At 43.7% G+C, this 23,658-nt stretch overlaps 1 protein-coding gene and 1 long non-coding RNA gene across 16 annotated transcripts in view; one reads left to right on the forward strand and one right to left on the reverse strand.

The window, feature by feature from the left end:
* The window catches only part of si:dkey-106n21.1 (solute carrier family 23 member 1), a 90,702-nt gene extending 72,986 nt beyond the window's left edge, over positions 1-17,716 (forward strand). For 3 of the 14 annotated variants that reach the window (XR_009788594.1, XR_009788590.1, XR_009788592.1), the window contains exons 10-15: positions 2,185-2,293; positions 6,491-6,662; positions 9,994-10,207; positions 12,944-13,462; positions 15,846-15,941; positions 16,954-16,998. Coding sequence is in view for 4 of the 14 variants with exons in the window: in XM_061773874.1 (XP_061629858.1) it covers positions 2,185-2,293; positions 15,846-15,941; positions 16,954-17,147 (399 nt within the window). In the remaining 10 variants the exon portion in view is untranslated. Of the gene's footprint in view, positions 1-2,184; positions 2,294-5,544; positions 6,663-9,993; positions 10,208-12,943; positions 13,463-14,920; positions 15,041-15,845; positions 15,942-16,953 lie in introns of those variants that run through there. The other 11 variants (XR_009788591.1, XR_009788593.1, XR_009788595.1 and 8 more) reach the window with 11 other exon arrangements.
* Positions 318-19,754, reverse strand: LOC133478165 (uncharacterized). Of its 2 annotated transcripts, XR_009788604.1 has the most exons (3): positions 19,407-19,754; positions 1,379-1,475; positions 318-1,105 (listed from the first exon to the last, which is right to left on the reverse strand). It is a non-coding gene; the product is annotated as an uncharacterized LOC133478165 (long non-coding RNA). The 2 variants fall into 2 exon arrangements; XR_009788603.1 differs by having other exon boundaries at positions 318-1,475.
* Positions 19,755-23,658: the final 3,904 nt, after the last annotated feature.

Raw genomic sequence — 23,658 nt, forward strand, 5'->3', positions numbered from 1 at the left:
ACAGGTGAAGAAATTGTGAACATGTCCCTAAGTTACCGAGATACTTAGCGGGTTTGGTGATGTGGGGTTCCTGTGGTAGCGGAGATGGTATGGGGCGATCGTTACGTCCAAGGGCTTTTCTGCTGAGGCTGGGACAGTGAGTTGGGCGACGATGGTGGTCATTTATTGCCAAACTGAGTCACTCCTGCGGCTAACTGCTGTAGACCTTTCATTACGAGAACCTTTTGAGCAGATGTCGTCTCTGCTCGGCCCATTTGTGGCCAGAAAATTCTGTTATGGCTGGAAAAACAAGCGGGCCCATGAAAAGCAAAGAACTATCGCCTTTAGCAATTTATTTGAAGGAGACAAACCATTTTAGCTAAAAATCTAATTAAACTAGGAAGGCAGGAGAACTTATCTGTGGGTGACAAGGAAGTAGCAGGCACCACAGTGAGCTCTGGGGTAGCAGGTAGCAAAAACTGATTAAAAAAAAAAAAAAAAAAACCATAGCCCACTGGAGATAAACTACTATGCAGACACATGTAAGCACTACTGAACTCGACAGAATTTTTGGGCAAAGTGGTGGCAGGCTTTTCTAGAGGAGTGGATGAGTCGAATCAGGAATCAGGTGTTCCCTTATTTAGCTCTGTGAATGGTCAGCAACACCCCCTGCCCCATTCCAACACTTCGGCAAGAAAGGAATAAGCTTAAGCACACCCAAAAACATAACGTGACCTTAATATGACCAAAACTGAAAATATGAAAAATCTAAGGAAAACTCAGACCGTAACAGTTGAAAGGGGTTAAAGGCATTTCAATTAATTTAATTAGTATTAATTGAAGTGAACTGAGTTCTGAGCTTTGTCACGGAAACAATTAAAGTAAATCAAGGAACCACTGTATATAGTTTAAAAAAATAGTGGTTTTGTTAATTTATTTAGGCTTTGTAGTTCATCATATTTTCAAATGGATGTTTGTTTTTCAATTTTGGCTGAGAAATAGACATCAGCATCTGCTCATTCAGATGGCAAACAGGCCATGTTTGTTGTTTTAGGGGTGGGATGTGGGGCACATCCTCCCTGGTGCTCCCACAGTCAGGTGATATGACCTTGCTATAGTGCTTGACCTGGAAAGACCACACACACACACACACACACACACACACACACGCACACACACAGACACGCACGCACGAGTGTATCTATTTTCACAGACATAAGGCATGAACAGGCCCTTTGCATTTTAACACTTCAAGGGGAAGAAATTATTTGCAGGCATTTAACAGTAAGCAATAAATACCAGGCCCTCTCCCCATCATGTGGAAATGATTTGGAGTAGGAGAGAAAAAAAGAAAAACAAGCTCATGAAAGAGACATGATGACTTAAAGAGAATTCATACAAGCATTTGTTTGATTTCATCCCTCACAGCAGTATTCGCCATTCCTATCCTGGTTCCCAGAATTCTTAGCAGTGGGGAAGCAACTTGGGGAGGCGTTCTAGAAAAACAGAAACAAAAATGAATAGGTCTTTCCCACATTGTCCATGCGTAGTCTCTCACGAATGTTTTTCTTTTATCTTTGGAAAAATACTACTTTGCTGTCGTAAGTTTTCAATTATACATACATACCGTGTACCGCTTATCCTCACAAGGGTCGCGGGCGTGCTGGAGCCTATCCCAGCTATCTTCGGGAGAGAGGCGGGGTACACCCTGAACTGGTTGCCAGCCAATCGCAGGGCACATATAAACAAACAATTACCTTTTTAAAAATACACACATTAGCCTGCATTATTTTGACTTTTTTCCCCCTAAAAACTGACTTAATTCTTTTACTGTTACCTTTTATGTTGAAAAATATGACTGTTCTCAAAAAATATACAACTCCTTTCCCTCAAAAACATGACTTTCTTGAGAAAAAAAAAATGTATTCTCTTTACTAAACTTTTTTTTTTCTACAACAGAATATAAATTGATCATTACTTGGGTAGGCTGATAAAATACAAAGGAAAACAAAACTCAACAGCCACAGTAAATCCTAAAACTCCAGAATGATTATTTTTTTCTCTCCATGCCAACATTCCATATGATATCACATTGCATGTTCCTAAATGGATTTCAGCTGAGGCAATGAGAACAAGAGCAACATAATACTTTGCATCTGTCAATAAATTTGGTAAACTGTAGATGCTCTCTTTTTATGTCTTCAGTATGTGGACCTCAACTCGTCTCGTAACCTGCTCATCCTCGGCTTCTCCACGTTCAACGGTCTTGTGTTGCCAACGTGGTTTCACTCCAACCCAGGCATCATCGACACAGGTAACACCAGTCCATTTTATGTTTTTTTTCTTTTTTTAACATTTTAATTGTATCTTTTTTTTAACTACATTTGTATTATAATTAATTTAATTGAGTTAAAAAGAATAAACACAGAATTTAAGGCAGCAGTCACATGGCTGGTTTTGTATTTTATATTTTTCTAATTTTATTTCACTTTTGTTTAATTACATTTAATTTGGTAAACATTTTAAATTTTCTAGTTTGAAAAAAAATATAAGGTACAGTAGACAGTCATTTAATTTTTTTTATTCATTCATTTGAATATGTTTAAAATTGGTTTAATTTTACAAATGTGATTTTATTTTTAATGTATTTATTTTGGACAAGATCATTAACAAATATTGAACTGGTTTTCTTTTATATGCCTTAGTCTGATGTGGAAGTTGCACATAAATCACCACATTTGACATATGCCATCCAATTCCACAGCTTTGTACGAGTAAAAGGACTACGGGGCGCAAAGTTGATTGTTTCACGGCATGAGAGTCAAAAGCACAATATCGTGCTGCCCTAGTTTGCAACAAACATACCCGTTAGAACTCTGGCCAAAAAGTTCAATCTTGTTATAATCTGTCCATAATACATTTTCCCACGTGTCTATGTGGATATTTTGTTATTTTATTAATGGTGGGAAAAAAGCTTGAAATCATTTATCTAGCTCTCACGTTTTTATATTGCCAAAGCCTGGCATGTGAACAAGGGTGTGTAGACTAGCAACTGGACTTCATAGATAGGCATGATTGAAAGCCTCAGTGGAAAGACAAAACCAGCACAGACAGGCTTGATCTATTTGCACTCACATGGGAATGAGCAGCCTTGGTTATCATTTAGGTTATTTTTCAAGCCTCTTTTGCCTTTTTCAGTATGTCTACATTTTGTTGTGGGTGTTTATTTGATTTCGGGCACTTTTGATTTTCATTTCTGTCATCACCACCACACTGCACTATGTGATGGTAATGACATTTCAAAGTTTTTAGCTAACTGTGCTATTCTGGTAGAGTTATCTTAAATGTTTCTTTTAGCTAGCTAGTCCTGTACAACATTTTTATATGATTATCAAGGTTTTACAGGAAAATCTTTAAACATATTAACACTAGCCGTTTGGTAATGGCATGCAATAAAAATATTATGTGACTTAAAGGTACAAATGAGGAAAAAACTTACGCTTCCAGTTATCAAAATGTCTGACTTCTCTTTGCCCTAGCATGTGATTGAGTGACAAGACAAAATGACACAGGGAATTAAAGAATCAGATTTTGAATAAACTTTATTGCTTCTGAAAATGGTCAATGTGGCGGTAATGACAGCAACTTTAAGGGACAGACATATTTTAGTAAAAATAAAAGACAGAATTTGAAATGTTTTGTATATATGATGAGAAATCATTGTAGTGTGTTGGAGAACGGGCGTCTTGGCAGTCAGATTACCTCAGCAGAATGGCAGCGGTGGTGCCAGCCCTTAATCTCCCATAAAACCCGGGAGTCCTTCCCAAATCCCACGGGGCCCAGATGGCAATGGCTGCTCGCTCACCTTTGAGTCCACTGGCCCAGATTTGAAGAGCCTAATTGCCTTAACGTCTGCTTTTGACTGCTTGTTTGTTTGGGCTGAAGTGAGGATTTTGGGGAACGGATGTTTGTAACTGGCTTTGTCAGCTCTAACCCCGGCAGCTCGGCCTCTAGGGGACGCTATGACAAGCCGGTCGGGAATTTATTCGATACCCTTGAAATCCATCTTAAGGTCCACGTACTAGTACGCTATTTGACTTCACTAGTAAAATAATTCGGCTCACTAGTTGAACAACTAGGGCACATTAGAAAAAAAGACACCACTACTGTGTAACATTTCTGCACACTAGTAGGACAACTTTGTTCTGAGTGAGGCCAAACTGTGCACTTGTTGACATCTACCAGTGAAGCTATAAATGTTAACTAATAGAATATTATCTTGTCACGAGTAATACTAGTAGCGCATTGTTGTCAACTAGTGCAGTTTTGCCGCATTGGTACATGACATCAAATAAATGCTTTTCATTCATAATTCAGTCATTATTTTCCACAAAGCTGTTTAAGAATTCATTCAATTTCCTACTAGTGCACTGAATTGTCCTACTAGTCAGGACAAAGCGCATACTTATACATGGACCTTAGGCTGGATATCAAAGATAGCGAATAAATGCTCAAACGGCTTGCCGGTGTCATGGGTGTGTGTTAGGGTTGTTGTGTTTCACCTGTCTCGTACACACATGCTCATGAGAGAATCTTCCCCACCTGTGCCTCGTTTACCGTAATTACCCCATGCATTTAACCTCCTGTCTCGTTCTTTCTGGTCGCCAATTCGTTGTATCTTGTTGTCACGTTCCACCATTCCTTGTTTCCACGTCACCGACTCATAGTAAGACTAGACCCTGTTCTGATTATTGACCTTGCCTCTTTGCCTCACGTTTTTTGGATACTGTTGCCTTTTTCGGATTGCCTGCCTGTGTACCGACCTCTGCTCGTTTATTAAACCTCTCTTTTTTTAAACTGTCCATTTGTATTGGAGTTGTGCATTTTGGGTCCTGTCCTATGTTCATGACAGAACGAACTGGCCATAACATGGACCTAGCAGACTCAGACCGGGTGCGCAAAGCCCTTCAAGCGCAGGGTCAACACATATCGAAGCAGGATGAGCAGCTTGCTGCCCTCCACCTTCATTTTAAGGGACTGTCAGAGCATCAGGACACTATGATGAGAAAGGTGGCCTCACAGTTTTAAGTTCTAATGAATATGGTTCAGAAGAAGGAACCAGCTGGTACAGCACCCGATGCCACTGTACTATCGTTTCCATGTGAAGCAGTCACCATGCCGCCACCTGCCACATCCGCTGGTGTCTGCCCACAGCTCTCTCGACCGGAGAGGTTCTCTGGAGAGTCTGGGAATATTAAGCCGTTCATCACGCAGTGCGAACTCCACTTTGAGCTGCAGGCAGCTGCCTTACTCACTGAGCAGGCAAAGATGGCTTCTGTCATTTCCCACCTGACTGGTCGTGCGGAGGCGTGGGCTACTGCTGAATGGAGACGCAATTCTGCCGGGTGTCATTCTTGGGCACCCATTGGGCGTGTCATTCTTGGGCAACCCTTGTCACCTTACAACAAGGCAAGCGCAGGGTGTCAGATTACGCGATTGAGTTTTGCATTCTAGCAGCTGAGAGTCAGTGGAACAACAGGGCACTACTCGATGCATTTTTTCAAGGACTATCCCCCGCCGTCAAGGATCGTTTGGTCCCACTAGACCTGCCGACCGACTTGGACACTCATCGCTCTTGCCGTAAAAATCGACAAAAGGCTTTTGGATCGCGAGCTGGACGTAGATCGGCTGAGGGATGTGTCACCACGCACTTGGAGGACGAGCCTCGGTGACCAGCCAAACCAAGGCAGATCCCATGTTGCCGGTCTCAATCCACTGGCTAGCGTCACCATAGATGAACCCATGCAACTGGACAGGTTCCGTCTCTCCCCTGAGGGACGTCAACGCCGGCTGAGGGAAGGGCGGTGCTTCTACTGTGGTCAGTTGGGTCATTCCGTGAGCAACTGTCACGTCAATGTTGCCGGTGCCGGCAACAAGGGTACGAGAGCGGTGAGCCTAAATTTCATTAAGGAAGACCCTAACCGGGTTCTTCTTAAAGTGACATTATGCTCTCCAGATCAAAATATTCAGACATCTGTATTGATTGAATTTTCTCAACTCCCTCCTCGTTAGACGTATGCACCTTTGAACCTTTCAAGTAAAACGCCATCGCAACACCTATGCTGCAGACGGCAGTTTTATGGGCAAGATCACTCACCCAAACACTCACATTGACATTTCCTGATTCTCACTCGGAACGCATTAGTTTTCATGTTTTTGTCGCTATGAAATATGACCTTATTTTACGGAACCCTTGGTTGAAATTACGTAACCCCCACATTGACTGGTCCTCTGGGCATGTTATGTCATGGGGCAGCAATTGCGCCCAGAATTGTCCAAAAACCCCATCTGGGTATCATGACTTATCTCAAGTGCCCAGCTGCTACCATGACATTAAAGATGTTTTTTCCAAGTCCAGAGCCAAATCCCTTCCACCCCACTGACCTTATGACTGCAGTTGACTTGCTGCCTGGAACAACACCTCCACGCGGGAGGTTGTTCTCTCTTTCAGGGCCGGAACACAAGGGTATGAAGGAGTATGTGGAAGAATCACTGGCAGCCGGGTTCATTCGCCCATCTTCATCTCCTGTGGGAGCAGGATTTTTCTTTGTGGACAAAAAGGACAAGACCCTGCGACCCTGTATCGATTACCGGGGTCTCGACGAGATAACTGTGAAAAACAGGTACCCCTTCCTCTCATATCCACTGCCTTTGAGTTCCTGGAGGGAGCCAAGGTTTTCACCAAACTGGACTTAAGAAATGCGTATCATCTAGTCAGGGTAAGGGGGGGGGATGAATGGAAAACAGCATTCAACACACCAACGGGACATTACGAGTATTTGGTAATGCCTTTTGGACTCACTAAGGCTCAAGCTGTTTTCCAAAACCTTGTCAATGATGTCTTGCGTGACATGTTGAATGTGTATGTTTATGTCTATTTGGACGATATTTTGATATTCTCCCCGGATGAGGAGGCTCACATTATTCATGTCCGCTCTGTGTTGCAGCGGCTATTGCAGAATGAACTTTATGTCAAGGCTGAGGAATGTGAGTTCCACAAGACGTCAGTTTCTTTTCTGGGTTTCGTGCTGGCTCAAGGTGAAGTCAAAATGGACCCTTGCAAAGTCGATGCCGTGATTAATTGGACCACTCCCGCGTCACGCAAGGATGTACAAAGGTTCTTAGGGTTCGCAAATTTCTACAGAAAATTCATTAGAAATTTCAGTTCTATAGCCTCGCCTTTGCATGATGTTACCTCGCCACACGGACCCTTTGTGTGGAACCCGGTTTGTCAGTCAGGCTTACAGAAACTAAAATCGATCTTTACCTCCGCTCACTTTGGCAGATCCCAAACATCAGTTTGTGGTAGAAGTTGATGCGTCTTATGCCGGAATAGGAGCAGTGCTCTCCCAGAAATGTCTCAAGGATGGTAAGTTACATCCTTGTGCTTATCTCTCTAAAAAACTGACTCCAGCTGAAAGAAATTATGACATAGGTGACCGTGAACTGCTGGCGGTCAAGGTGGCTTTGGTGGAGTGGAGGCACTGGCTAGAGGGGGCACAGATTCCATTTTTAGTATGGACAGATCACAAGAACCTTGAGTATCTTAAGTCTGCTAAAAGATTAAATGCGAGGCAGGCTAGATGGGCTCTGTTTTTCACAAGATTTATTTTCGTTATCCTACCGACCTGGTTCTGAAAATGGTAAGCCGGATGCTTTGTCACGTGTTTTCTGCGAAGAGAATTCTTTGTCCGACCCTAAGACTATTTTGCCCAAGTCATGTTTTATTTCTGCTTTAGTCTGGGATGTTGAAACTGTGGTAAAACAGGCTCTGAATAACACTCTCAGCCCTGAAGATTGCCCTGAAAATCGGCTTTATGTGGTTCTGACCTTAAGGGGAAGAGTCATCCACTGGGCTCACACTAACCGGACTGTATGTCACCCAGACATTGCCAAAACGCAATCTGTGGTCGAACAGCGCTTTTGTAGCCTAATGTTAGGAGGGATGTTATTAATTACGTCAATGCTTGCCAGGTATGCGCTGCTAACAAGCCCTCTCGTCAACACCCTTCTGGGGAGTTGCGACCCCTGCCAATACCACAACGTCCTTGGTCAGACAGACTTTGTGACGGGATTACCGGCCTCTAAAGGAAATACCACCATTCTCACAGTTGTTGACAGGTTCTCTAAGTGTGCACAAACTTCATTGCACTTCCGAAACTCCCCTCAGCTAAAGACACTGCCGAGTTAATGATAAACCAGGTATTCAAGTTGCATGGTTTTCCCAAGAATGTGGTATCTGATAGGGGCCCCCAATTCATTTCATGATTTTGGAAGGAGTTTTGCAGTCCAATAGCTGCTACCGTCAGTCTGTCATCTGGGTTTCATCCTGAAACCAACGGACAAACCGAGAGGCTGAACCAGGACCTGGGGCCTCATGTACAAAAGGTGCGTACGCACAAAACGTGGCGTCCGTTCTTTTTCACGGCAAAGTTCAGATGTATCAAGAGTGAAATGACCGTGGAAATGTGCGGTGCGTCACGCCAACTGCACGGCTGGCGTACGCACGTTTCTGCAGCTTTTGGTGCTTTGGTGACACTTAGAGGTGATGCGGGGAAACTGTATAAATAAATCTGCACACCAGAGACACATGAATAATTAGCACTAATGAACAATTCATGCCCGGCAACATTTGATTTCAACAATGCAATTGAGGCAAGGACTGAGAATTCATTTGTTAAATAGTGTATTTAATGAACCACTGATATTTGTGAGGACACCTATTAATTGATCAAGGCGATCATTTATGCCGCCTATTACCCTCACAATCACTTTGTGACTCCAGCGCATGCACTGAAATAAAGAGTCCTTTGAATTTACTTCATTTGAACTTGTACATCAGTTGCACATGATTAAAATGTGTTAAAATTGACATAATTTACCCCTCTTCTCCTAAAAAAAACCGGATTTTTTTTTGTCAGTGTGCGTGTCCTCTCCTGTGTATTAAAATAATAAATTGAGTAATCAAAAAGGAGTCAAAGCTTTTGATATCCTCTTTGATATGCTGATGTGCTTCTATTTGATATTCAAAAGATTTATTACAAATACCACACATACAACATTTACGCATGAACCTTTATCTCACAAGGCTGAGTGTAGTTGCTGTATGAACACATTTGTTATGAGTTATAAAAAATACATAATATTAACCTTGTGGGGTGATCATAGTCAGCCACGTGCTCCCGTCACCCCTGAGAGAGCAGCGTCACCCACGATTCTCTCCTCAAACGGGTGAGGCCCTCCGCGCCGGTTCTTCCGCCTTTTTTTGGCCACACTTTGGCGGTGGGCAGCTGTCCTCCGCTTCACAGCCACCTTAATGTCTGACCACTTCTTTTTTAGTTCAGCGTGTGCGCGCTATTCTGTCTCCACAACATTGACAGCCGCACACGCGCTGTCCCATTCACTCCTCTTTCGCGTGTTGTTAACGCCGTAGGAGAGCGTGCCAAAGAGGATTTTCTTGCGTGCCTCCACTTCATTGAGCAACTTCACATTCAGAAAAAATATTTTTCTTCATTACCTTGCTCATTTTCCTTTTTTTCTGATCATGCAGAGATCGGCATCTCAGGTGCAGGGTTCATTTAAATATGATTGGCATATTCAAATGTGGGCGTGGACAGGGAGGAGTCGTCTACTCCAACATGTGCGCTCATTTCCACGTTGATTGGAATGTACGAAGGAAATGTGCTTGGATTCATGAGTACGCAGACTTTCATACATCTGAACGTTTTCTGGATTTGAGCGTACGCCATGTTTTAGGAGGAAATCCACGCAAGTCTTTGTACATGATGCCCCTGGAGACTGGGCTCCGATGTCTCACTTCACAGGAGCCACAATCCTGGTCTCAGAAACTGGTTTGGGTCGAGTTCTCTCACAATTCTCTCCCCTCTGCATCCACTGGTCTATCGCCTTTTCACATTGTGCATGGTTACCAACCATCTCTGTTTCCTGCCGTAGCCCCAGAATCCAAAGTTCCAGCTGCATTAACCTTGGTGAGACGCTGCAGGAGGGACCTGGGAGCGAGCCCGCCAGATGCTGCTACGCCAAGGCCGGTCCTACAAAACCGCAGCTGACCGTAGGGGGTCACCGGCTACTACAAAGTGTGTCAGCGAGTTTGGCTCTCCACCAAGCATATTCCACTCCGGGTGGAGTCCAGGAAGCTCGCTCCCAGGTTCGTTTGGCCCTTTGCCATCACAAAGGTCATCAACCCTGTCACCATGAAGCTTAGGCTCCCAAGGTCGATGCGGGTCCACCCTGTATTTCACGTCAGCCTGCTCAAACCCGCCCGGGAGTCTCCTCTGGTCCCGCCTTCCAGGCCCCCACCTCCCCCCTGTTTCGTGGATGGGGGCCCTGTCTTCACGGTGAGGCGGCTGTTGTCGTCTCGTCGGAGGGGGAGGGGGTTTCAATATCTGGTGGACTGGGAGGGCTACGGGCCTGAGGAACGTTCATTTGTGCCGTCTGGGTTTATCGTGGATGACGCCCTCATTCGGGACTTCCACGTTGCGCATCCTGGGGCTCCGTCTGGGGTCGGCCCTTAAGGGGCTGGGGGGCGGGGGGGGTACTGTCAACTGTCATGGGTTTGTGTTAGGGTTGTTGTCTTCCCCCTGTCTCGTACACACCTGTTCCTGAGAGCATCTTCCCCACCTGTGCCTCGTTTACCCTAATTACCCCATACATTTAACCTCGTGTCTCATTCTTTCCTGTCGCCAGTTCGTTGTATCTTGTTGTCACGTTCCACCATTCCTTGTTTCCACGTCACCGACTCATAGTAAGACTAGACCCTGTTCTGATTATTGACCTTGCCTCTTTGCCTCACGTTTTTTGGATACTATTGCCTTTTTCGGATTGCCTGCCTGTGTACCGACCTCTGCTCGTTTATTAAACCTCTCTTTTTTTAAACTGTCCATTTGTATTGGAGTCGTGCATTTTGGGTCCTGTCCTATGTTCCGTTCATGACGGCCGGAGGCGTTGCTGAGACACCATTCTTGTCGTCTTCGGATGTGAGCTTCCATTTTTTTTCTGGGGGGGGGGGGGGCGGCGGTGATGAATATTCTTGGCAAGCGCAAGGTTGCCTTGAACTCTGTCTTAATTATACGTAGCATCAGCTGCGGGGCAGGCTCGGATACTTCAGACAAGTTACTTCTTGAACAGCTCCTATGACAGCTCACATCAACACTTAAGGAACAAATGGATTTCAACACCTGTCGTCATCAAGTGCTATAGTGGAGACATTTTCTATTTTAATTTTACTAGTACTTCCTCAGCTATGAACACGAGTGTCACTAATATGTAATTCTTTCAATTTCACTTTGAAGAGGGATGAGGAATTTCACACTAGACTCAACTTTTCAGACCCACTACTACTACTACTACTACGATTTCTAGTTCTTCCACTACTATTACTACTTCTGCTACGACTACTGCCTTTGGTCCCACTACTACTTCCTATCGAACTAGTATCACAACTATGACAACTTTTTTTCTTAATTCTACATCTACTACTACTAATTCTACTATAACTTATTTTTTTACTTCTACCACTAGAATGTCCTACTACTATTTCTAGCGCTACTACTACTTCCTCTATTACTGTTCCTCCTTCTACTAATATTACCTCTACTTAACCTTTTTCTATGACTACTGCTTCTATTTCTGTCTATTCTACGATTAGTAATAGTAGTTGTACTGCTATTACTAATTCTACAACAACATATTCTACCACAACTGCTTCTATTGTATTTACTTCTACTACTAGAATGTACTACCACTACTACTCCTACTTTTCTCCTTCTACTACTTGTATTACTACTTCTATTTCTACATCTACAACAATTTCTACTTCTACTACTGTTTCTACTTCTAATTTCACATATCAGCAACTTCTACTATTACTACAAAAGCTACCATTCCTCTCCTACTTCTCTCTCTCTCTCTCTCTCTCTCTCACTCTCTCTCTTTATATATATATATTAATATATATATACGTGTGTGTGTGTGTGTGTGTGTGTGTGTGTGTGGGGGGGGGCACGGTGGCCGACTGGTTAGAGCGTCAACCTCACAGTTCTGAGGACCCGGGTTCAATCCCCGGCCCCGCCTGTGTGGAGTTTGCATGTTCTCCCCGTGCCTGCGTGGGTTTTCTCCGGGCACTCCGGTTTCCTCCCACATCCCAAAAACATGCATTAATTGGTGACTTTAAATTGCCCGTAGGTGTGAATGTGAGTGCGAACGGTTGTTTGTTTGTATGTGCCCTGCGATTGGCTGGCAACCAGTTCAGGGTTCAGGGTCCCTCCCGATGATAGCTGGGATAGGCTCCAGCACGCCCGCGACCCTAGTGAGGAGAAGCGGCTCAGAAAATTGATGGATGGATGGATATATACGTGTATGTGTGTGTGTGTGTGTGTAGAGAGAGAGCGAGAGAAAGAGAGATACAGTATCTATACTACTTTTTATTGTAGAACTAATTATATTTCCCCTACTACTACTACTACTACTACTTATTTTTACAAGTACAGTACTTCTGCTAATTCTACCGTTTCTACTAACACTACTGCTTCTATTTCTACATCTACTACTAATTCTATTACTTCAAATTCCACAACTATTTCCTCTCCTGTTTCTATTTCTAATTTCACGTCAACTTCTACTACCATTTCAACTACTACTACTTATTCTTCTACTACTACGGCTACTATTCGACTATGGCCTACTACTACTTTTTCTGCAGGTATTCATACTAATATAGTACTTTTTCTTCTAGAACTAATTATATTTCTACTACTACTTTTTTTTCTACTCTTCTACTTCTATTACTAAAATACTGCTGCTACTAATTGTACTGTTTCTACCTCTGCTGCTTCTACTACTAACTGCACTACTTGTTGAGACACGAATACTTTTCCCACTGCAGATATGCCCAGCGCTTCTTAAAACGCATATCAGAGCATCCGACACGGATGCTCTGATATGCATCAGACACGGCATCTGACACCGTGTTGACCTTTGGAGAGAGAGGCATTGCCAACATGGACGGGGAGACGCTTCAGCGTGACGACTCCGAGATTTGGAGCCAAAGTGCGACGCCACTGCCGGAGATGAAAGGGGCGCTGACATAAGAAGTTGATCCTGGTATCTTCTGAGGAAAGTGCTAATCCGCGGTGGGACCGGTCTGCCGGTCTCGGGACTAGGCCGCTTAGCTTCCCCAATCCTCTTGGCGCTGCCGGCCCCGCGTGTCATCGGCTGTAATCTGCCCGGCTGAGATAAACAACGCTCGCCGCAGGAGGGCCCCGCGGCTCGCTCCCTTGCTCGACTGTCGCTCGCCCGCCCGCCAGACGACTTGAGACGAGGTCATGAACTTTTGACCTGCGTGCTGGACCTGAAGCAACGCTTCCGCATAGTCACTGCTACACTTGCACAGTTGACCGCACTGGTGGGTCTAATGTGAAATAAACCTTAGTGGATTCAAAGCAGTCCGACGTCTCAATTTTCCGTTCATTCGCTTTTTCAGCAATTCTGTTTTTCGTGAGCGCAATTCCAATTGGAATGACTTCAAGCTTTCAAAAACACTTCGATTTACCACTACTACAAGTTCTGCTACTACTAATTACCTCTGGTACTACTATCAATACTATTCACCCATACTAAAACTTACTTCTTCTACTACTACTCTTATACTACTACTACAATTTGTACTTCTACAACTTCTGTTAATGCTAATTTCTTTGACTACTACTACTACAATAACAATACATTTTCTATTTATTATTATGAATTTTAAATAAATATCATTACTACTATTACTTGTTCTACGACTACTGCTGTCACCACTATGTCTTCTATTATTTTTACTTCTCCAACTACTTACACTACTACTTCTATAGTTAATACTAATACTACTTACTGTACTTCTATTATCACTATTACTACCACTACTTCTACTAGGTACAAAGTAGATTCTCAGACTACTACTTATACTGGTACAAATAATATTCCTACTACTACTTATCATCACATCCCGTGCACTGCCCTGGGAGTGCCTGAGCTCGTCAGATCTCGGAAACTAAGCAGGGTTGGTCCTGGTTAGTACTTGCATGGGAGACCACCATGGAATTCCAGGTGCTGAGGTTGGGCAGTGGGCCAATCACCTGCTCCCGTAAACACCTACAGATTATAGAAACCGCAATTGCGGTCTATGCGTGCCTCATGGTACTGAGAGCTCTAACTAACTAAGTTGCCATTACTAATTCTACTGCTTACTTGTACCGCTAGTTTTTCTAGTACACCCAAAACTGGTCATAATAACTAATAATAATCATTTTTACTACTACGACGTCAACTGTTACTATTACTACTACAAGTAATACTATTACTGTACACTATCATTCCTATAACGTCTACTACCAATACTAAGACTAATTACTTCTATTATTACTAATACTCTTCTATTACTTACTTCTACTACTTGCCGCTACTAAATCTACTACTTCTAGTAACTGTTCTACTACTATATACGACTACTACACACGCTATTAATTCTATGAATTGTTCTACCACTACTACTATTTGCCGCTACTAATTTGAATGCTTCTACTACTTGTGCTACTGATTCTACTTCTTCTATGAATTTTCCTACTACTACTCGTACCACCTTTGCTTGTTTATTGTTTTGTTTGACCGTGTCCTGTTGGGCCGCTAGCCCGCTACTGTCCAGCACCACCACTACTCTGAGCAAGCAGATGTACACATAATGAACATGTATTTATCGCCACATAAAATAAGAATGGAGTTTAACACTACACAGGGAACCAATTTAAAACATGACGAAGTGTTTCCTTTTTGACTTTGTGCTAGTAATGGTGACAAATAAGCACATTTTATCCATTCATAGTTCATCATTTTCACCGGCTGGTGTAAAAGTTTTCCAAAAGGAAGCAGAACCATGTTTGCGAAGGATTTTCCTTATCGGGCCCACAGGGGGCTTTGTTGTCCTTTCGTCCGTTCATTACAGGTGAGAGATTTTTGCGACCACACTTACCAGACTCCCGCCGCCGATCCCTTTGAAAAAACTCGTGAAACATCGCCGCAAAATATCCGCCGTATAAGTGTTTGTTCTTCTTCGTTTTTGTTAGCTCACTTGTGATCACATGAGATTTCTCCCTTGGAGAACTCTTTCTGTGTGCGGTGTGTTGAGCCTGTCAGCGCACACCACAACTGTGCCTGATTTTTTCTCTCTTTTAAAGATTTGAACAATGCTTGTTTTTACCAGGCCTAAGTTATGCACCATTGAATGACGCTGTGATAGCCAGTCTGCTAGTTGGCGTGGCTCTATTTTTGTCCAAATGGCACTTGACAGCGTTCGTGTTGAAACTTTTCAACTTTATTCTCATATTACGCTTTTTATTCTGGAAAAGATGGCTTTAGTCGGGAAAAAATATTTGGGAAAAATGTGCCCTTTGTTCTCAAAATTATTCTTGTAATATTACGTTTTGTTCTAAAGAAAAAAAAAAAAAAACACGATTCGACTTAATTCGTGCATTGATGTTGTGTGATAAATCACAATCAATAGTTTTTAATGGGCCCAAAGCTAAGAAAGTAAATGTTATATTATCCCACCGTTTGTACAGTCAGTATGTCTATTTTTTTTTAGAAATTCAACAAAATAATGTAAATTTTTTAGACCCCCAAGTTTTCGGACCACTGCTTTAATTGGCCCCATCTCACCCTGACCTCTGAGCCCTCTGTGAATGTCCATTATTAATTCTGATCACATTTCTCCTTTACGAGTGTCACAAAAGGTGTGTTATCTTTTGAAGGAGTCAAAGAGCTAGACCAGATCATTGTGGTGCTCTTCACCACGCACATGTTCATCGGCGGCTTCTTCGGCTTCATCCTGGACAACACCATTCCAGGTAGGATCCAAGTGCCTCGTTCCCAAGTACATCAGCACACAGCCACATACCGTGGGCTGGCTGATATTTCTTTAAAATAAAATTTCCTTCCCCAAAAATGATATTTTTTTTCTATAAAATCTGATTTCTAATTTTAAGCATTTCCCCCCCTTTATGTATAGAAAAAGCAAATGACAATAACACTGACAACAAGTTATGCTTTTTTTTCCCCCTTCTGAGTTCGAATTGATCTTTCCTGACACTAAGCTATAAATATTTTCTCTCTATGGATACAGCGACCCCCTGCCTATTTGCAATTCACTAATGGTGATGTCACCTATTTAAGTTTTTTTTCCCCCTATGAAAAATACCTCCTGATATTTACTTAAAAAGTCACCTAACCGCAGAATCTCAGCATATATTTGTATTCAGCATTGATCTGGACCATGTAATGGTTACCAATATAACCTTTATAAGTTTAATATAACCTTTGCATGCTTTTATTGTTCCATAACCCCGGTGTAATTTTGCTTAGACAGCAATCCTGTGTGTCCTTGCAAATGTGCTCAATACAACCTGTTCTTGTTCTGAATCTCCAAGTTCCTCTACTGCACCCTGTCCCATCCCTTTCCACGTTAGGAAGATGAAGATGAACCAAATTTGTTGAACATTTAAAATACTTGTTTATTAAGGAAAGTGTTTACACCACATTTCAAAAACTAGACTGTTTCTGATAAATTTATTTATATATTCATTTAGGAAAAAAAATGTTTTGTTTCAGAGACAATGTAAAAAAACAAAACAAAACTGTGTTGTCTGTTTTTTAGTGAGAATTAAAGGCACGAGTTGATTTTTTTCTAAACAGTCACTAGAGGGCTCAGAAAATTCGCTAAGTTGGCAACACTGACTGTGCTTTTGGAAGTGGGTTGAAGCAGTACGCATTTGCAAGGGGATTTAGTTTTTTCCGCAAAAAAAAAAAATGTGCTCAAACGAATCCACTAACCACCCCGCATTGTTCCTCTTTATCTTCCAGGCAGCACTGAGGAGCGAGGCCTCCGCAAGTGGCAGCAGACAGCAAAAGAGGGAAGCCAGGCCACGTGCGACCAGTCGTGCTACAACATTCCCTTCTGCGACGCTATCTGGCAACGCTTCCGCGTCTTCCGCTACCTGCCCTTCCTGCCGTCGTACAAGAACGGCCAGCAGGCGATGCCGGCCGCCCCGCTGTGACAGCTTCCTATTTGTTAACCTCATTTGACACTCAACACGAACACAAGTCGACAGACAATGCAACATAATGGATGTTACTACATTTCAGTAATAGAGAAAAAAGGTGATGAAATTCCAAATAGTTGCAAACGGGGCCGTTTTTTCCCCCTTTTTTACTCAACTGCAGACAAAGGAGGCATCTGTTAGCTGGTGTTCTTTAAAATGTTCTGCTTTTAAATTTACAGTAACTTCCGGGAAGATCGAAGTGTCTACTATTAGAAGGAGCTCACTATTTGATGAAAATATGGTAAATACAGAGCATTTTTGTTGTTATTGTTTTCGCAGTTTTTGTTTCGATAACTCTTAAAATGTTTATTCTCACTAAAAATCCTGAGAATGTTTGTATTTTTACAAAAGAAAAAATAAATAAAGAAGTGCTTCATACTAACAATTGTACTAAATGTAAGCCAAAAGTCCGCGAGTACAGATGATGGACTTAGTGGCCAAAATGAAAATTGTTATGTCACTGTTTTGATTTGCAAAATGTTCTTTTGAATTTTTCTATAAATAAATGCCTTTTAAATATGTCATCAGATATTAAAGTTTATCATTTCACCACACGAGGGCAGCAGGAACAAAACACCAACAAAAAAAATAACATTCTTTAAATGTGAGATAATAGGTATATTATAGATATAGGTATAGGTCATAGGTATATTCAATAGTTCAGTGTTGGTAGTTTTTGAGTTAAAAATTTCATCTGAAGTTTTTTATTTTTTAAAGACGAAGGGATAACTCTTCCGGCCAACAGTGCGGTGTGCACCCCGTTATGTCCAGCGATTCAATTCTGCTTTTTATTTTAACTTGTTCAACAGTGACCCGGTACGACAAAGAAGATGGACAGTTAACAGTGACCGAGACAATTTTACCATCGTTGCGATGCCAACCGCCACCACCAGCCGCTCCGTCACAAACCCTCGGTCAGGGAGGATCACAAAACTATCGAGCCAGTGATTTTACCAGTAGCATATGCTTGTAATTGTTCTTCTTATGTTGGGTAATTAATCATAATCAAATCAATTAAATATATTTGAATACAAAAATAGAATAATTTTTTAAGAATTATTAAAATTCAAAACTCATTTAAAAATTGTAACTTTTTTCTTTTTTATATCTAACTATAACTATATCTAGTCGGAACTTCTCGACCTCACACACCAGCTCGGGCTCCTTCCCTGCCAGAGAGGTGACATTCCACGTCCCTAGAGCCAGCTTCTGTAGCCGGGGATCGGATCGCCAAGGTCCCCGCCTTCGGCCACCACCCAGCTCGCACTGCACTCGACCCCTATGGCCCCTCCCACAGGTGGTGAGCCCATGGGAAGGGGGACCGACGTTACCCTTTCGGGCTGGGCCCCATGGGTGCAGGCGCTCGCCTTCGAGCCCCACCGCCAGGCCTGGCTCCAGTGGGGGGCCCCGGTGACCCGCGTCCGGGCAAGGGAAAACGAAGTCCATTGTTTGTTGTCATCATTAGGGGTTTTTGAGCCGTGCTTTGTCTGGTCCCTCACCTAGGACCTGTTTGTCATGGGTGACCCTGCCAGGGGCATAAAGCCCCAGACAACTTAGCTCCTAGGATCACTGGGACACAAAACCCCTCCACGATGACAAGGTGACGGCTCAAGGAGGGGTGTATATGCTACCCTTGGGTCAAATTCTTCCGAACTTTAATTTTGACTATCATAGCACTGCAGATGACACATAGTTCTATCCAGCAGTGCCTCCAGATGCCTACAGTTCAATTGAGGTGTTGTGTCACTGTCTAAAACAGATAACTGGATGAGCCAAAAACGTCTTCAATTAAACCACAACAAAACTGAGATAATTGTTTTTGGCAATAAAGAAAAGAGGATTGCTGTTAGTAAATACCTGGAGTCACTCTCTTTAAAAACCAAAGACCAAGTCCGAAACCTTGGCGTTCTGATAGAGTCTGACCTGACTTTCAACAGTATTATCAATTCAATTAGTAAAACTGCCTTCTACCATCTGAAGGCCATATCTGCCAATTCTTAATTGCCATGCCGAGCTGTACAATGCCTCAGCATTGATGAAGTGCTCTTATTGATGTAAGCTAGCTCTGTGGAGCAGAGCCGACACTTCACCTACAATACAATAAAAAGTGAATTTAGCTGAAAACAATTCAAACCTCTTACCAGAAAAGAGTACAAACATATTTAATTTTAATAAACTAACAGTAACCAATGCCCAAAGGAGAAAAAGATTTACCTTATTTGGAGTCAAAAGATCAACATTATTCCTGACAGGGGAAAACTTCTTGGAACAATCCATGAAGTCAGTGGAACAAGGTGAGGGCAAGCAAAAATCGAAAATCGAAAATCCAACAGCAACAGCAACAGCAAAACTCCATCCAACAAATCCACAACACGTCGACACAGTTTGTTTCCTTATAAACACAATTTGGCGCGGCACATCAAAACGACACACTTCCTGTATTGGTCACGTGATTTTTTTTTCTTAAAGCGATACACGCACCAATACGGGGTTTATCACTCGTGTGCTGATGCACCAGTGTTGTTCGTCCCATCACTAGGCTCCAGCACGCCCGCGACCCTAGTGAAGATAAGCGGTTAAGAAAATGGATGGATAGATAAATGCTTTTAATCATGTAAAGCACATTGAGTTACCTTGTGTATGAAATGCACTATATAAATAAATTTGCTTTGCCATATGACTCGTGCTCGATGCTCTTGAACTAATCAATTGTCATGTTTAAAGAAAAAAAAAAAAAGGCTTTTATGCGGCTCCACTGTGTCTGCTGTTCCATGTGCGCATCAGATTCAGCCAGTCATTTAAAGCGCCAGTCGTCGCCGTATAGTCATTGGCCGACCTCATGCTCGCTGTCCACAGAGTCACTGACCATTCTACGTGTCAATCTTGACATGCAGCACCAGATCGAGTTTTGTAATTAGCTCTTATTCTTTTTGGAGGTTTTTGAATTTCCTGTTTTTCCATCCTTTGCAATTTATTGAGGCCTGCCAATCAAGTATCTCAGAAGTGGGGTTATTTGGCTGAATTTCCTCGGAGGAGTTGGTTGAAGGACAATACCTGCCATTCACAGAAGAAAGAACCAACTTCCTGTTTATTTCCATGTGTGGGTCCTTGAGACTTTTTCCATGTGTCCAGTTGTGATGGACCATCACACCAAATTTCACCTTGATTGATAAGGCTGGTTAAAGGGCATAATTTTGTGGGGCACTAGAAAGGAAAATGCCTTTAAAAATGTTTTTATTAAAATAAAATTTAAAAAAATCACCATAAAATCCAAATGTCCAAATGGGACCTTCAGACTTTTTCATGCAGCCTGTCAAGATGGACCAAATTTCTTGTTGATTAATCTCGCTGATGGGTCATACATTTTTGTAAGTGGGTAGTTCCTGTTCATTTTTGGGCATGGGTCTCTGAGACTTTTTTTTGTCCGGTCATGATGGACCACCCCACCACATTTCATGTTGTTCGATGGGCCAGGGGATGTGGCCTAAATTTTATCCATCCATCCATCCATCCATCCATTTTCTGAGCCGCTTCTTCTCAGTAGGGTCGCGGGCATGCTGGAGCCTATCCCAGCTATCATCGGGCAGGAGGCGGGGTACACCCTGAACTGGTTGCCAGCCAATCGCAGGGCACATACAAACAAGCAACCATTCACACTCACATTCACATCTACGGGCAATTTAGAGTCTCCAATTAATGCATGTTTTTGGGATGTGGGGGGAAACCGGAGTGCCCGGAGAAAACCCACGCAGGCATGGGGAGAACATGCTATCTCCACACAGGCGGGGCCGGGGATTGAACCAGGGTCCACAGAACTGTGAGGCTGACGCTCTAACCAGTCAGAATCAGAATCAGAATCATCTTTATTTGCCAAGTATGTCCAAAACACACAAGGAATTTGTCTCCGGTAGTTGGAGCCGCTCTAGTACAACAGACAGTCAATTTACAGAACACTTTGGAGACATAAAGACATTGACAAAAAACAACAATTGTGCAAAAAGATGCAGAGTCCTCAGTTCGAATGGCTAATATCGCAATAGTCCGGTGCAATGACCATTGTGCAAAGGGCACTGAGACTTCAAGGAGTGTATGCGGTTTAAAGTGACGAGTAGTGCGATAATCTGGGACAATGGTTGTGCAAATGTTACAGATACTCCTCAATCAGTGTGCAAATGGAGCAGATGCTACTCTGGCATGAGTGGCCACTATATGCAGCACGGCGAGACAACTACAGTGAGTGCACGAGTAATACATAATACAGAAATGTGACAACGAACTCAAGTCAAAAAATTGCCAGCTTGTTGTAATGGAATTGTAAGTTAGCTGTTTAAGAAGTTGATTGCAAGAGGGAAGAAGCTGTTGGAATGTCTACTAGTCGGCCACCGTGCCGCCACATCACTATATACATTTGTCTAATGTACGCAAATGTGTTTTGTGTTTGAATGAACATCCTCTCCGGAGCATCGGTGATGACCACCACGTTTTTCCTTATTTATTTTGTTTCCCCCCCCACACAATAAATTTGCGCGATCTATTGCTGTTGTCTTCGCCATGGTAACGAGTGTATCCAGTTGCGTTTGAGGTGACAAGATAAAGCCCAGGGATCGTAAAATACAGGATGCGGTGGTATTGGAATACAAGATTTTATTGCTGGAGTCTGACATAGTGCAATCACGAAAGACCAAATTTGTCTGGCAGTCTGATCCAGGCATTACATGTTGTCTGTCCCACATCGCCGACATGTTTTTTTTTTTTTTAACAATAACTTTATTGGTGGTCAGATATTACAGTAATACATCAGAAGACACACGACAAGGCTAAAAATAAAATAGCTTTTGGATTAAAATGTACTGTACACGATGGCGATGCGGAGTGAATGTGATTTGCGGAGCCGCTCAATGACGTCATTGATCAGATCGGCGAATAACGACAAAGCCTAATTATTGGCCCCATACTGATCAAGCCGATCAGATGAGTGTATAGTCTAATAGACATAGTCGCGCTCGCCTCCACACACAGCTGGTGCTCTGGTACGATTCCTCTCGAGAGGGGTTGGAGTTGCCCACAGTGAGAGGCGCCGAGCACGTGTGGGCATACTGATTCGCCCCCGACTCCGCGCCTGTACGTTGGGGTTCACCCCGGTGGACGAGAGGGTGGCCTCCTTCTGCCTTCGGGTCGGGGGACGGGTCCTGGCTGTTGTTTGTGCCTATGCACCAAACAGCAGTGCAGAGTACCCACCCTTTGGTACTTGGAGGGGGTGCTGGAGAGCGTTCCCGCTGGGGACACCATCGTTTTGCTGTGGGACTTCAATGCTCACGTGGGCAATAACAGTGAGACCTCAAAGGTTGTGATTGGGAGGAACGCCCCCCAATCAGAAACTGAGCGCTGTTCTGTTATTGGACTTCTGTGCTCATCACGGATTGTCCATAACGAACACCATGTTCAAACATAAGTGTGGTGTCCACACGTGCACTTGGCACCGGGACACCAGGGGGGGGGGGTACATTGAGTCCGAGTGGACCATGTTCCGCACCCCCATTGCTGAGCTGGCTGACTGGAGCTGTGGCCGTAAGGTGGTCGGTGCCTGTCGTGGCGACAACCCCCAAACCCGTTGGTTTACAACAGCAGTGAGGGATGACGTCAAGTTGAAGAAGGAGTTCTATCGGGCCTTTTTGGCTTGTTGGACTCCTGAGGCAGCTGATGGGTACTGGCTGGCCAAGCGGAATGCAGCTTTGGTGGTCGCTGAGGTAAAAACTTGGGCGTGGGAAGAGTTCGGTGAGGCCATGGAGAAAGACTTCCGGACAGCTACGAGGAAATTATGGTCCTCCATTTGGCATCTCAGGAGCGGGAAGCAGTGCACCATCAACACTGTGTAGAGTGGGGGTGGGGCGTTGCTGACCTCGCCTCGGGACGTGAGTCGGTGGGGGATTCCACCGAGACGTCTTCCCATGAGGAAGCAGAGTCTGGGATTTCTGAGGCGGTCTCTCCTATCTCCGGGGTTGAGAGGACCGAGGTACTTAAAAAGCTCCTCGGTGGCAAGGCCCCGGGGGTGGATGAGATTCTCCCGGAGCTCCTAAAGGCTCTGGATGTCGTGGGGCTGTCCTGGTTGACACGCCTCTGCAACATTGCGTGGACATTGGGGACAGTGCATCTGGATTGGCAGACTGGGGTGGTGGTCCCCCTTTTGAAGAAAGGGGACCAGAGGGTGTGTTCCAACTACAGGGGGACTCACACTCCTCAGCTTCCCTGGTAAGGTATAGTCAGGGGTGCTGCAGAGGAGGGTCCGTCCGGAAGTCGAATCTCAGATTCAGGAGGAGCAGTGTGGTTTTTGTCCTGGCCGTGGAACAGTGGACCATCTCTACACCCTCGGCAGGGTCATCGAGGGTGCATGGAAGTTCGCCCAACCAGTCTACATGTGTTTTGACTTGGAGAAGGCGTTCAACCGTGTCCCTCGGGGAGTCCTGAT

The sequence above is a fragment of the Phyllopteryx taeniolatus genome, chromosome 5, assembly GCF_024500385.1.
Source record: "Phyllopteryx taeniolatus isolate TA_2022b chromosome 5, UOR_Ptae_1.2, whole genome shotgun sequence".
NCBI lineage: Eukaryota > Metazoa > Chordata > Actinopteri > Syngnathiformes > Syngnathidae > Phyllopteryx > Phyllopteryx taeniolatus.